Source organism: Bos mutus, chromosome 12, assembly GCF_027580195.1.
Source record: "Bos mutus isolate GX-2022 chromosome 12, NWIPB_WYAK_1.1, whole genome shotgun sequence".
Classification (NCBI taxonomy): domain Eukaryota; kingdom Metazoa; phylum Chordata; class Mammalia; order Artiodactyla; family Bovidae; genus Bos; species Bos mutus.
The window spans coordinates 52,231,695-52,244,514 of record NC_091628.1 but is presented as its reverse complement, the minus strand read 5'-3'; the positions used below and the strand labels follow the sequence as shown (position 1 = coordinate 52,244,514).

General features: G+C 31.6%; 1 protein-coding gene across 9 annotated transcripts in view; it reads left to right on the top strand.

The window, feature by feature from the left end:
• Window positions 1-12,820, top strand: part of MYCBP2 (MYC binding protein 2) — a 270,299-nt gene that overhangs the window by 90,541 nt on the left and 166,938 nt on the right. For 8 of the 9 annotated variants that reach the window (XR_011466330.1, XM_005891177.3, XM_070380615.1 and 5 more), the window contains exons 16-18: window positions 3,499-3,644; window positions 3,898-3,999; window positions 12,421-12,528. Coding sequence is in view for 8 of the 9 variants with exons in the window: in XM_005891177.3 (XP_005891239.2) it covers window positions 3,499-3,644; window positions 3,898-3,999; window positions 12,421-12,528 (356 nt within the window). In the remaining variant the exon portion in view is untranslated. The remainder of the gene's footprint in view (window positions 1-3,498; window positions 3,645-3,897; window positions 4,000-12,420; window positions 12,529-12,820) is intronic. The other variant, XM_070380616.1, reaches the window with a different exon arrangement.

Genomic DNA, 12,820 nt, shown 5'->3' with positions numbered 1-12,820 from the left:
TGGTATTAATTAATTCCATTCAGTAACATGATGTGTTTTTCTACTTATTCAGATTTTATTTTTATTTTTATCTTTACATCTGTATCTCTTTTGCTATCTTACATATAAGGTTGTTGTTACTGTCTTTCTAAATTCCATATATATGTGTTAATATACTGTATTGGTGTTTCTCTTTCTGACTTACTTCACTCGGTATAATAGGCTACAGTTTCACCCACCTCATTAGAACTGATTCAAATGTATCCTTTTTTATAGCTGAGTAATATTCCATTGTGTATGTGTGCCACAACTTCCTTATCCATTCATATGCCCATGGACATCTAGGTGGCTTCCATGTCCTAGCTGTTGTAAACAGTGCTGCAGTGAACATTGGTGTTCATGTGTCTCTTTCAATTCTGGTTACCTTGCTGGTTATTTCTTTAAAAAGATGAATGGTTTCTGTTTTCGCTAATAGCAGAAGGCACACTTTTGAAATACTGCCATAGTGGCTCATACAGTTCTTTAATGTTGTCAGCTCAGTGAATGTAAAGTGATATCACATCATTATTTTCATTTATATTTCCATGACTCACATTTCTCCTGGCTTTTTAAATATACTCTTCTGTGAGTTTTTTCTTTAAAATCTTTGTCTGTGTTAACAATTGGAAGGTGTTCTATGAATATTCTTAGTATTAACCATTTTCTGTTTTCTGTCCAAGTGTTTCCCGATTTACTAATGATCATTTAGCTAAATTAGCCTATATTCTATTATTCAGAAGCACTTAACATTTTTTATAAGCAAATATGTATGTCTTTGAAATTTTTGAATTTTCTATCTAGACCAGAAAGGTGTCTCGATTTCTAGTTGATTATATGATACCTTAAATATTCTTCTAAAACCTGTTTTATTTCCTTAGATTTTAATGTCAGTAGAAATGGTTTTGATGTGGGGTAGATATCCAACTTTATTTTCTTACCTATTTTGTAGTCCATTGTACAGTCATTACATTTGAATTGGCTACCAGATTTATCATTTATTATATTCCCTTATATATAACAACCTATTTCCTTGGACTTGCGTTGTTTAACGATCCAGTCTTATGCTAATATTATGTGGTTTATATTTTGTATAGTAAGGTTAGCTCCTCTCAGTGTCTTTTTTATCATTTGGGGGACTATTCTTAGGTAATTAATTAAAATATAACTTTAATTGAAGTTATCACCGACTCAATGGACATGAGTTTGGCTAAACTCTGGGAGTTGGTGATGGATAGGGAGGCCTGGCATGTTGCGGTCCATGGGGTTGCAAAGAGTCGGACATGACTGAACAACTGAACTGAACTGAATTCATTAGTTTTAGAATTGATTTCTGTGGTATTAAATAATTCCATTCAGTAACATGATGTGTTTTTCTACTTATTCAGATTTTATTTTTAATTGGAGTAGAGTTGATTTATAATGTTTGTGAGTTTCAGGTGTACAGCAAAGTGAATCTGTTATATACATATCCACTCCTTTTTAGTTTCTCTTTTCATATAGGCTTTCAGAGTATTGAGTAGAGTTCCCTATACAGTAGTCCTTATTAGTTAGTTATCTGTTTTATATGTAGTAGTATGTATGTGTCAATCTTCTAATTTATACCTCTTCTCCTTACCCCCTAATAAGTTTATTTTCTGTATCTATAATTCTGTTTCTATTTTGTAGATAAGTGCATTTGTAGCCTTTTTTTTAGATTCCACATAAAATTGATATCATATATTTATCTTTTTCTGACTTAAACTATTATTTTAAAACAGGTCATGAATTTCTTTAATGCATGGATCTCTGCCTTCATTTGTAGTCTTTTTCTAAGACTTCTTTATGGCCAAATATCTATTAATTTGTGTTGAATATGAGTTTGTTCTGTGTGGAATTATCAGAGATCATACTGAATACTCAATTAGTGGCATGTAGTGTTCCAACTTTAGAAGTTCTAGGAACTGTTACTTCTAGAGTTGCATTATGCTTGTTATATTTATCCTTTTTATTCTTGTTGGGTCTCCTCCCTCCCCGCCTCCAGAATTCTGTTGTATTATCATTTTAAAGTTATTATGTGGATTTGTCAGAATCAGAATGCAGTTTTCCCCCTAAAATGTTGGATAGAATTTTAGTTGTTGTTTATAGCTAATACAATGGGATATCCTTTGGGAGATGAAATTAATTATCATACATCTTTGTATTATGATAGATCTTATCTTTCTAAGATCAGATTATTTATGATAATTAGCTAACTTTGGGAAGTAGGGGGAATCCTTTGAAGAAAAACTCAGTGAGACTAGCCGCTTCTTGATCTCTGGCTTTTATTTGACACCTTGTTAGTACTTAGGTGCTTCTTCCCAAGTAATGTCTGGATCTCCTATGAGTATATTTCTGGGTTTATAACTTGGCCTAACATAGTTAATTAGATCATGTGTGTATAATAGGCTGTTTCTTTTAGGCTATTGGAATATTCCGATTTTTTAAGAATAAATTTTCTTTGCATTTTTAGCCTGTGTCAAAAAATATTTTGGCTTTCTTTGTTAAAGGATAATATTTCTTCTAGAAAATTATATGTTTGGGTCTGTTTGCTCTATTTAAACCCCTAACTTGTTTATTTTAAAATATAATTTGGATAAAAGAAAGATTCTGTGTTTTTTTTTTTTTTTTTTTAAATTGGGATTGAAATTTAGCTTTCTGGATTTCTCCCAAGCTATATTTCCATTTAAAACTAAGTGTTCCCAATCTCTGAACTTAAGCTGTTGATAAATATCATAAATTAATTTCTGAATTCCTTGGTCCTTCTTGAAGTTAATTCTTATTCTTTATATACTTTTTCCCAGAGATATACTGTCAATTTCCAGTAATTTTTTATAGATTCAAATGGACAGTATCTAACCACATACAGTAATTTCTTTATTAGTGAAACTGAAATAAATACATGAATAAAGTCAGCCTAGGAATAAACATGCAGAAAACTGCTATTACAAATGACTTCAAATATTACAAAATATTTGTAATATTTGTGAAAGGAGAGAATGGGAGATGATGACATGTAAAGGAAAGGAAAGGGAAGGAGACAGAATGCATGAAGCTGGCAGGCTGAGCTCACTCCCTGAAGGCTGCCCACACCTCCTGTAACTTGTCTGGGAAATAGCAATGTTGTTTATTTGCTGTCTGTTTAGTACTAAAGCTGCTGGTGCCTCACTAACTATGAAAACTTCTAAAAGACTGTAAATAGAAGCTTTGAAATCAGCAGAATCCATTTGTATTTTCTGTAGAAATATATTCATTATGCCTATTGGGTGTTTTTAGTATTGAATCATACCTTTTAATTATTCATCTATTCATACCTTTTCTTTAAAATTGACAAATTCTGGTCTTCTGAAGGGCTTGATTGCATTGCAGACTCATTTAAGCTAATCTTAAAAATGCAGAAAAGATGTTATGGAGTTTTAAGGAAAGAGAAGGACTCCAGCTAATAATTAATTTATTTGTTTTTAGGATCTGTGGTTGTGGTTCTGGAGAATCTGGCTGTGCTGTATGTGGATGTTGCAAGGCTTGCGCGAGAGAATTGGATGGTCAAGAGGCAAGACAAAGAGGAATTCTTGACGCAGTGAAAGAGATGATACCGTTAGATCTTCTGTTAGGTAGTAATTCTGATAGTTTAAACGATTCCTTGTAGACATGTTAAAAAACTAAGGTAATAGTCAATTATGTGATGCTGCTTGTTTGGTAACTGACAATTTGTCATTGATTAAGGGATGAGTTGCTTTTTTGCTAAAATTCTTGCAGTAAAAATCATTTGTGTTTTAGACAATGTTTTTGTTAGCTTATTATCTTGAATTTTATTTAGTTTTGTCGTATCTATTATAAAACTAATTGATTGATTGTCATCATCAGCTGTCCCAGTGCCTGGGGTTAACATTGAAGAACACCTTCAGTTACGCCAAGAAGAAAAACGGCAACGTGTAATCAGGAGGCACAGATTAGATGAAGGAAGAGGTAAGATGTAGCTGCAGAGAAAATATGTATGAACATCCATTTTCTTACACTGAGACCACTTAGAAGTTTATAAAATAGGCTGATTTGGTACGAAATTAAAATTAGTAACATTCTAGTAATTTATGAAAGTAATGTGAAGATATTTCGGGTATTTACAGTTGTGCTAATACATCCATTTATTTCAGTAGTGTGTCTATGGCATCAGTCAGCCATGTTAAGAAATGTGCCATATGACAAGCATCAAAAACTATTATCAATGGCAACCTTTAAAAGAAAAAAACAAATTCTAGGAACTCTGCTTCACCCATATTTAGACATACCTGCTTAACTATGAATGCCAAATTAGTATTTTAAGTTCTGCTTTCTTACTCATTTACAGTCATTATCATTTGGACATGGTCTTACCACTCTTCTTCCAGTTTAGTGCATAAGTACGCTTTTATGTATCTTTATGGAAAAAAGCTTATTCTGGTTATGTACAAGAAGGGTAAGTTAGAGGGTCTGCAGGTTTTAATTGCAAAGATAGATATATTATTTATTTTTTCCCTATTGTTCTTGACCATTTCTCAACCTGAAAAATACATTTAACAGTGATTATAAATATTTTAGTGTATATCCAACAAGCAGAGGTAAATATAAGTATTACTAAAGTTATTGTTGTCCAATAGATTCTTTTCTTTGCAGAATTAAGACATATTGTTCCAAAGGTCTATGATTTTATTTCTCTGCTAGGTAAAATCTTAATTAGAAATATTTAGTGATATTGTATATTTTAATATTTATTAGAATTGCATGATAATTGATACAGGAGATAAAACCTTTTACTCATTGAACCATCATTACAGACTTTTTAGGCATTCCATTTTTATAATATAAAAGGGAGTAAGTATAAAATGTGTAGTACACATAGTAAATTCTTTTTAATAAAAACTCAGGTCATAAAACATCTGCTTAGAACTTGGAAATTGTTCTTTATAGTATCTAATAAGCAATGTTGAGGAATTGATACAGTGAATATTTCCTGTTTGGCTTTGTTTACATAAAGTCATTCCCTTTAAATGATATTTTAATGAGACTAATGTAAATATATAGTGTTATTTACATTATATACATGTATGGGAAAATTGCATATTAAATGTTTTGTAGAGAATGTGGTAAAATTTAAGTTCTCATGCATAGTAATAAAGTAATAATTCCTTTTATATTGATAGTGTGATTTACTCAAGGTTAAGTATCAGTGATGGATTTACCACCTGTTTTTTTCTCTTTTTTTTGGAGATGTTAGGTTGACTCATACAAAATCACCTACAAAACCCCCACTTGCCTATGTTTCAACCTAAGTATAGCAAATCCTTATGATGACATTTAATTATTTGCCTAGTGTGTATCTTAGTAAAATTTTACCTTCCTCTGTCAAAAGATATTCTCTTGGTACAGTATATTTCTGTACCAACAAAAGAATAAAAGAATATTGATTATGCACTGGTTATTCAACAAAACTTTGTGATTGCAGAATATTCTTTTGCATATATTTTAAAATGTATCATGGACCTTTAAAACATATACTCTAACCCTTTCAAGTTTAAAAAACTCCTTTATTAAATATTTATGGAAATTAGATTATTGTATCTGTGCTTTAACAAACTTTCCAGGTGATTCTGAGGGTGCTGGAGTATGAGAACCGCTACTCTAGGGCGGTAATGTTCAAAATTTGTTCCATGGACCTTCACTCTCAGAATCACTTGGGCCTCATGCTTTCTGCCTATCTGAGAGTCTTCAATACAGATTTGAGTCACATGCACAGCATTCTAGAATTTTTGTTTGGCACATTGCTAGCGAGGATTATTAGTCTTGTTTTGTCCTCAGGAAGAACAGGAACGTCAAATAAATTTTTAGTGTTCCAGCTGCCACACATATATAGTTGTTGGCAGCCCGCATCACCCCCGCCGCCCCCCCTCCCCAACCTTGGCTTCTACTTGATGCTTTTTAGATAACTAAAAGCAGTCTGTTGGTAATTAGGCTTGTTATTAGTTGGCTTTACCTATATTTAAATTTCAGGCTGTGGGGATTAGATTTAGTTAAATTATTTTATTTGATTTATCTATCTCATCCTGTTTACCAAGTTTTTGTTAGCTGTTTTGAAGTTGATCAAAATTTTTGAACCTAGCTCTAGTATTAAAGCCTTACTCATTAACCTCAGGCCTGTTGATGTGGTTTAGCTGCTATTTTTGACACAAACTCTTCTGTTGCTATTGAAACCCACAAAAGCAGTGTGGTCACTACTTTTTGATAAAGTTGGAACTTTGTCTTTAATTGTTTTTATGCTATTATTCTTCCAGTAATACTTTTCTTACATATATATTCTTAGGTACTGTTAGTATTCATTTACAGATTTTATAATCTGTAAATTTTGAGTTTGTGTTTTAGATGAGACAGTTGATTGATACGTAAGTCTCTGAGACTGGTTTAACAAGTGGAGTGCTAGTGCTTGTTCAGTTTGATTTTTAGTAGAACTCTTAAGTCATCAGGTCTCCTGGATGATTATATGAGTGCTCTTGTGTTTATATTCCTTCTCAGCAGTCTGTGGTAAGGAAAGCTATGCTCAGATAATGCTGTCTTCCTTTCCTTCTTTCTCTCCCCACCCCTGCCCCCGCACCAAATATCAAATCAAAGTTTCATAATTGTGAACTGTTGATAAATGTGTTACGTCCTTTGCCTGGGACAGTCCCATTTTATGCCTCCTGTTTTCCTGGGACAGTCCTGTTTTACGCGTATGGTCTGGACATATTACTTATAGTGGCCTCTTTTGCTCTCAGTAGAGAGTCTTATTTGAGTAATACATTTTATAACTAGCCTGGCTATATTGCATGGTGGTTGAGAGTATAGGTTCTGAAGTTAGACTTTGGTTCATATCCTGGCTTCTTAACTTTTACCTGGAGTATAACCACTCTGAATCTCAGTTTCCTTACCTTTAAAATGAGGATTGCAACTGTACTTACTTAAGTAAGGATGAGGATTAAGTGATATGCATGAAAATACCTGACATATATACTCAGCCCTAAGTAAACATTTGATGGTGGTGATGATGAGGATGCTAGTGATGGTGGTGGGCTATTGAACAAACTTCTGTTCTCTTTGGATTTGATTCTTTTCTTGCTCTGGCTTCTACTTGGTTGCTTTCCTTGCAACCTTGGGATGCTCATCACAAAAATTTTGATTATTATTAACAAAACCCGCTACATCTTTTATAAAATAAAGTGATTCCATTTGATAAGGAAAAAATCAGTTTCCCATACTTACAAATTAGAATGTAAAAATAAATGTGTTATAGTCTCTCCAGTTTCAAGGGGATTGAGAAGTTATTGCTATTGACTTTTAAGCCTCAAAAGCCATTGTTTTCTTGATCTGACCTGTTGAATCCAGTATCAGCTGATCTAATACTATACACATTAAAGTCCTTTTTAAATAAAAATATTATATGACACACCTAGAAAACATGAGTAAGAAAAAATATCAATGTTAATTTTCATCCAGAGATAACTGCTTTAGAATTTTGGTATACTTCTTGAAGTTTTTCTATATATAGATTTTTTGTTTAGATATTTTGTATCATTTCTTACTGTGATGTATATTGGTATGCTGTTTTTTCCCCTTAATGATTGCAACATAAATTTTTCTGTGCCTTATTGCAATACCATATTAAAGTATTATAGGAATTTAGGTTACAGGTTTTCTAAAAACATATCCTTTAATTAAATTATTACTTTATTTCTTGGTCATCTTCTAGTCAGGTTTTATACACTTCCAATTATAATCAATGACTGAATTTTATTTTATATGTTCGCTTAATGTTATGGTATACACATTTTTAAATTTTTCTAGCAGTTTTTTTCCCTTGCCTTCCCATTCTTTCTTTTTTTTTTTTTTAACATTAAAAAGAAGGAAATTTTATTGTGTTTTTATGGAAGAAGGGTAAATTCCCACATTTTCCATCTTGGCCATTCCTCTAGATTGTTGGCTCCATAATATACTCATTATTTTTGTGGCCACACTTTCTAAACCCAAAATTTAACTCTATGATCTGAAACAGATAATCAAAATATTTAAACCAGAGTAGACTGTAGACCTACATGGACTCTTCATTTCTGGATATCTTTTCCTCAATTGTCAATGAAACCAGTTGTTGCAAATAAAGTAGATACAATGCAATAATAGTTCAGTATTTTTTAAAAAGATTAACTTCTTAAAAATCAATTTTGACAAAATAACAGATTACTCTTTACAGAAAAGTCCTGCATTCCAATTACCAATAAATTTTATGCCATGGGTAGGCTAAATTCCTCCATATTTTATCTTGAAATATTTATTAAAATACCCATCTTTACTAGTTTTTTAAAAGAAGTTATCTTTTTTTTAAATTTAATTTTATTTTTAAACTTTACATAATTGTATTAGTTTTGCCAAATATCAAAATGAATCCGCCACAGGTATACATGTGTTCCCCATCCTGAACCCTCCTCCCTCCCCATACCATCCCTCTGGGTCGTCCCAGTGCACTAGCCCCAAGCATCCAGTATCGTGCATCGAACCTGGACTGGCAACTCGTTTCATACATGATATTTTACATGTTTCAATGCCATTCTCCCAAATCTTCCCATTCTCTTTTATGGAACAAATGAGGTTTAGCCTACTAGGTATATTTCTGTATCCTACTCCATTGATATAGAGTCATGTGCAGATATCAATACTTATGTAAAAGTTTAGGCAGTTTGTTTACAGAAGTGATACTGTATTGAATATACAGTTGTCTGCAGCATCTTTCTCCCACTTTACAATACAACATGAACATGTAGTATATCAGTGAGTATGGACCTGCCACGTTCTGTTTAATAGCTGCATAACATTTCATAATCTGTCTGCACCACAGATTATTCAACTATTATTTTATTGGTGGTCATTAAGATTATTTTCAGCTTTTTGTGGATTTTGCTATAATAAATATTCTTTAACTTGTAGCCATATGTAGTGGAATTTTTATTTATATAGTAGAGCTTCTCAGAGATAGACTATGTGGGCCAGAGAGTGTGCCTATTTTAAATTTTAACATGTATTTCAAATTATTTTTTAAGTGTTATAGGAATTTATCTTCTCAAGACTAATATATGAGTCGTGTTTTCTTTTAGCACCATCTGCCTTATATTATTTTTAACTTTTGTAAAATGTTGATGAATGACGTTTTGTCATTGCTAATTTAAATAGCACAGGAGCACTTTTTTTCTTCATAAATTTTGTTTTAATGGCTTACCATTGTTCCTGAGAGAAGATACCATAGTTTTTTATTAACTTTTCTTCTTTTTGGATTGTTTTAAATGTTTTGTTATAATTGCAAGTTATTAACATTTTTGAGCTTAAATCTTTAAAAAAAATTTAAGTTTTCCTTAGGACAGATTTCTGGATATATAATTACTGGCCCAAAAGATGATAATAATCTTAGGTTCTTGGAATGTATTATCTGTAACTTTCTGAAGGGAACTCCTACTTCCCCACCCTCAAGATTTGCTGGCTGCCCCTCCAGTATGCTCAGTTTTCTCTTAGCACACTGGAATAATTTCTTCTTGAGTTTTGTGTAAACTCTTTCTCAGTCATTAGACTGTAAGCTTCCTGAGTCAGAGATGGTGTCATCATATTTGTCCAAGTGTTCCTAGGACCTGTGCCTGAAGTTGGTTAATTTAATATGTCTTTGTCAACTAATTGAAAACATTTTGTGGACTTCTCATCACTCTGCAGTGAGGCTTAATAGTATCAAAAGACATTAATTACCTCTTTTGTATATTTGTCTCCAAACTCATTTCCTACTACTCTCTGCCTGATAACCTTATACTCCATCCATTTCAGCTGTTTTTTTTTTTTTTTTTTTTAATGACCATATAGTAATGTTGTTTATGTCTTCCTGCTTTTATAAATCCTATTCCTTTTACCTGGAATGCCCTCTCTTCTCTTTTTTCTCTCTTGGCAAAGCTTTTCTGTCTTTGAAACTTTTTTAGTTCACCCAAGTTGATTTGATTACTTTTCATCCTTCAAGATATAGTGTGTACAGATTTCCTTTATAATAACATTTATCAGAACATATTGCAATTCTTTGTTTTCATTCTGTCTTCCTTGGTGGACTGAATTTGAATGAAATCTGTGTCTTTGTCATTATATCTGTGATACCCAGCATCTATGACATTGAAGATAATAAAAAATGTTTGGTGAATAAATGAGTGACTTAATTATGTAAGAAAATTATTTTAGTCCATGGGGTACAGAGTATTTTAGAACCTGGTAACCTGATAGTATAAATGGTAACTTAAGTTGAGTTTGAATGGTGTACTTTCTATGTGTGATTGCTTGTAGGCCTTCTGTGTTTATGTACAGAAAGGTCTCTAAAAAGTTTTAATTTATGAGAAGCTAAAGAACTATGAATATTATGGGTATAATGTTTTTCTGAAAGAAATAGTATCTCAGGCAGACCATAGGAATTATAAAATGGTAATACAGCTTAATATTATTGTTATTTTAATATTTGCAATTCTTTTGTGTAGTTAGAAAGTGTCTTATATACTTTTTAGAGTGATTTATATCATCTGTTTAAATCAATTGGAAAATAGGGCATATGGATAAGAACATGTTCTTACTTGAAATGTGTCTCATTTTGTTACATTTTAAAGGTGAAGCTTCTGGAGAAGGAAATGGCAACCCACTCCAGTACTCTTGCTTGGAAAATCCCATGGACGGAGGAGCCTGATAGGCTATAGGCCATGGGGTCACAAAGAGTCGGACACGACTGAGCGACTTCACTTCTTCTACTTCTTCTTCTTTAGTTTATATAATATTAGTTTGAAAATGATTGATACTGTGTTACTGGAAAATAATATTTAACTCTTCTATTAGCATTAAATTAGCATATTTCTATCTGTAGTAATCATAGGATGTATTATTCTTGGTGTTTCATTGAATTGATGCTGCTTATGTTTTTTCCTGTATCCAGAGACATAATTTAAAAATATTTTTCTACCCATTTTTAATGTTTAATGCAGGGTATTTTGGTATTTAACATGACATTTTTCAAAGTTTATTACAGAGCAATAGTTTAACTTTGTCCATTGTTAGAACAATTAGTTATAGCTAAAGATCTATAGAGAATAACAAAGAAATTTAATTTAAAATGTTCAGTGTGTATATACTGTCAATTTCCTTTTCAAATATCGGTAACTCCTTAACTGTCAAATTTACTATTTTGAAATTTGTAAGCATTTCTGATATTGCTAAAGCTCAAGGAAACTGTAGTTCTGTTCTATAATAAAAGAACTAAAACTTTAAGGTATAAAATTTTATTTTCAAGCTAAACAGTAATGGGGAAAACAGTTTTTGAATTTTACTGAAATTAATTTGGCTATAAATTTTTTCTTACATAAGTAGAAATGACTGTAATCTTTGTCAGTGTATAGTGTTATGTACATAGAGGGGCTTCAGAAAGAAATCATTTTATGAGAGAATGGTTAATGTTTCAAAAATGTAACTGGGTTTAGATTCCCTTCTTTATCATCAGTGTGAAATTGAGCTTATCCTTGTGTCTGATTTTGTGTATGTGGTTACAGAAATCATACATAAAGTTGGATTTATCTTTTTAGAAAATAAAATACAGCTTACAAAATACTATTTTTATAAAGCAATGATTTTACATATATATATACACACACACACGTATGCATGTGTATATGTGATATAAATATATATATATATATGTGATATAAATGTGTATGTATATATACATACATTTATAAATATGTGATATAAATGTGTATATAAATATGTGTATCTCAGATCATAAGAATTTTTTGTTTTGTTTTTGACAACCTGTTTTCTTTGACAAAATGTAGTTAAATTAGTAATCTCTTGGTTTTATATCAAGATTAGCATGCATATTAAATCTTGAAGACCTTGTTAAACTTTAATCATTAATTTAAGACTGAGTTGGTTTTGGTATTTTAAAAGGAAATATATTTATTTTTAATGAATATATGGTTTACTAAGCGTGAATATATGTGATGTTAAAAGATTTGTAGGAAAATTTGATTTATTCTGTTTGAAATTTCTGATTATCTATCTATTTGAGACTATTAGTAACTACCTAGTAATATTATAAGTATAAAAGATTAAAATTTGTACTTTATTAACTGTATTTAAGATACTAAAACTTGTGTGTGGAATGGTGAATAGGTTATGGTTGGGAGCGGGAAGTTAATGGAGGGGACTTGGGAGAAAAGAATGATGTCCCAAACTTTAATTTCCATGCTTTTTGGTTTGAATTACTTTTGTTCATTGTAGTGTTTTTATTTTGTGAGCTTCTCTATGCACATACAAAATGTTTCTCCTCAGGCCCCCTTGTATTTGCTGGTCCTATTTTTATGAACCACCGAGAACAGGCTCTAGCCAGACTCAGATCCCATCCAGCACAGCTAAAGCATAAGCGGGACAAGCACAAAGGTATTTGGTCTTCCTTCTCAACTAGGCGGGATGCTTTCCCAACTTCTTCCACTTATTTGAGTATTGCCTCTGGGAAAATGCACAAACCTAATTCTTCTACTTTGCTTCTCTCATTGTTATATAGCCTGAGGAGAAAGAACATGCTGAAAGTGTACTATTTGTCAATGACTGTCAATCTTATTTCACTGTATTTTTTTTTGCTAACTTTAATAAAAAGAAGACATTTTACAATGTATCTTTTTCTTTTCCATTTCTTTTCAAATTTCCTAAGGTTAAGGAAAGGTGGAAAAAA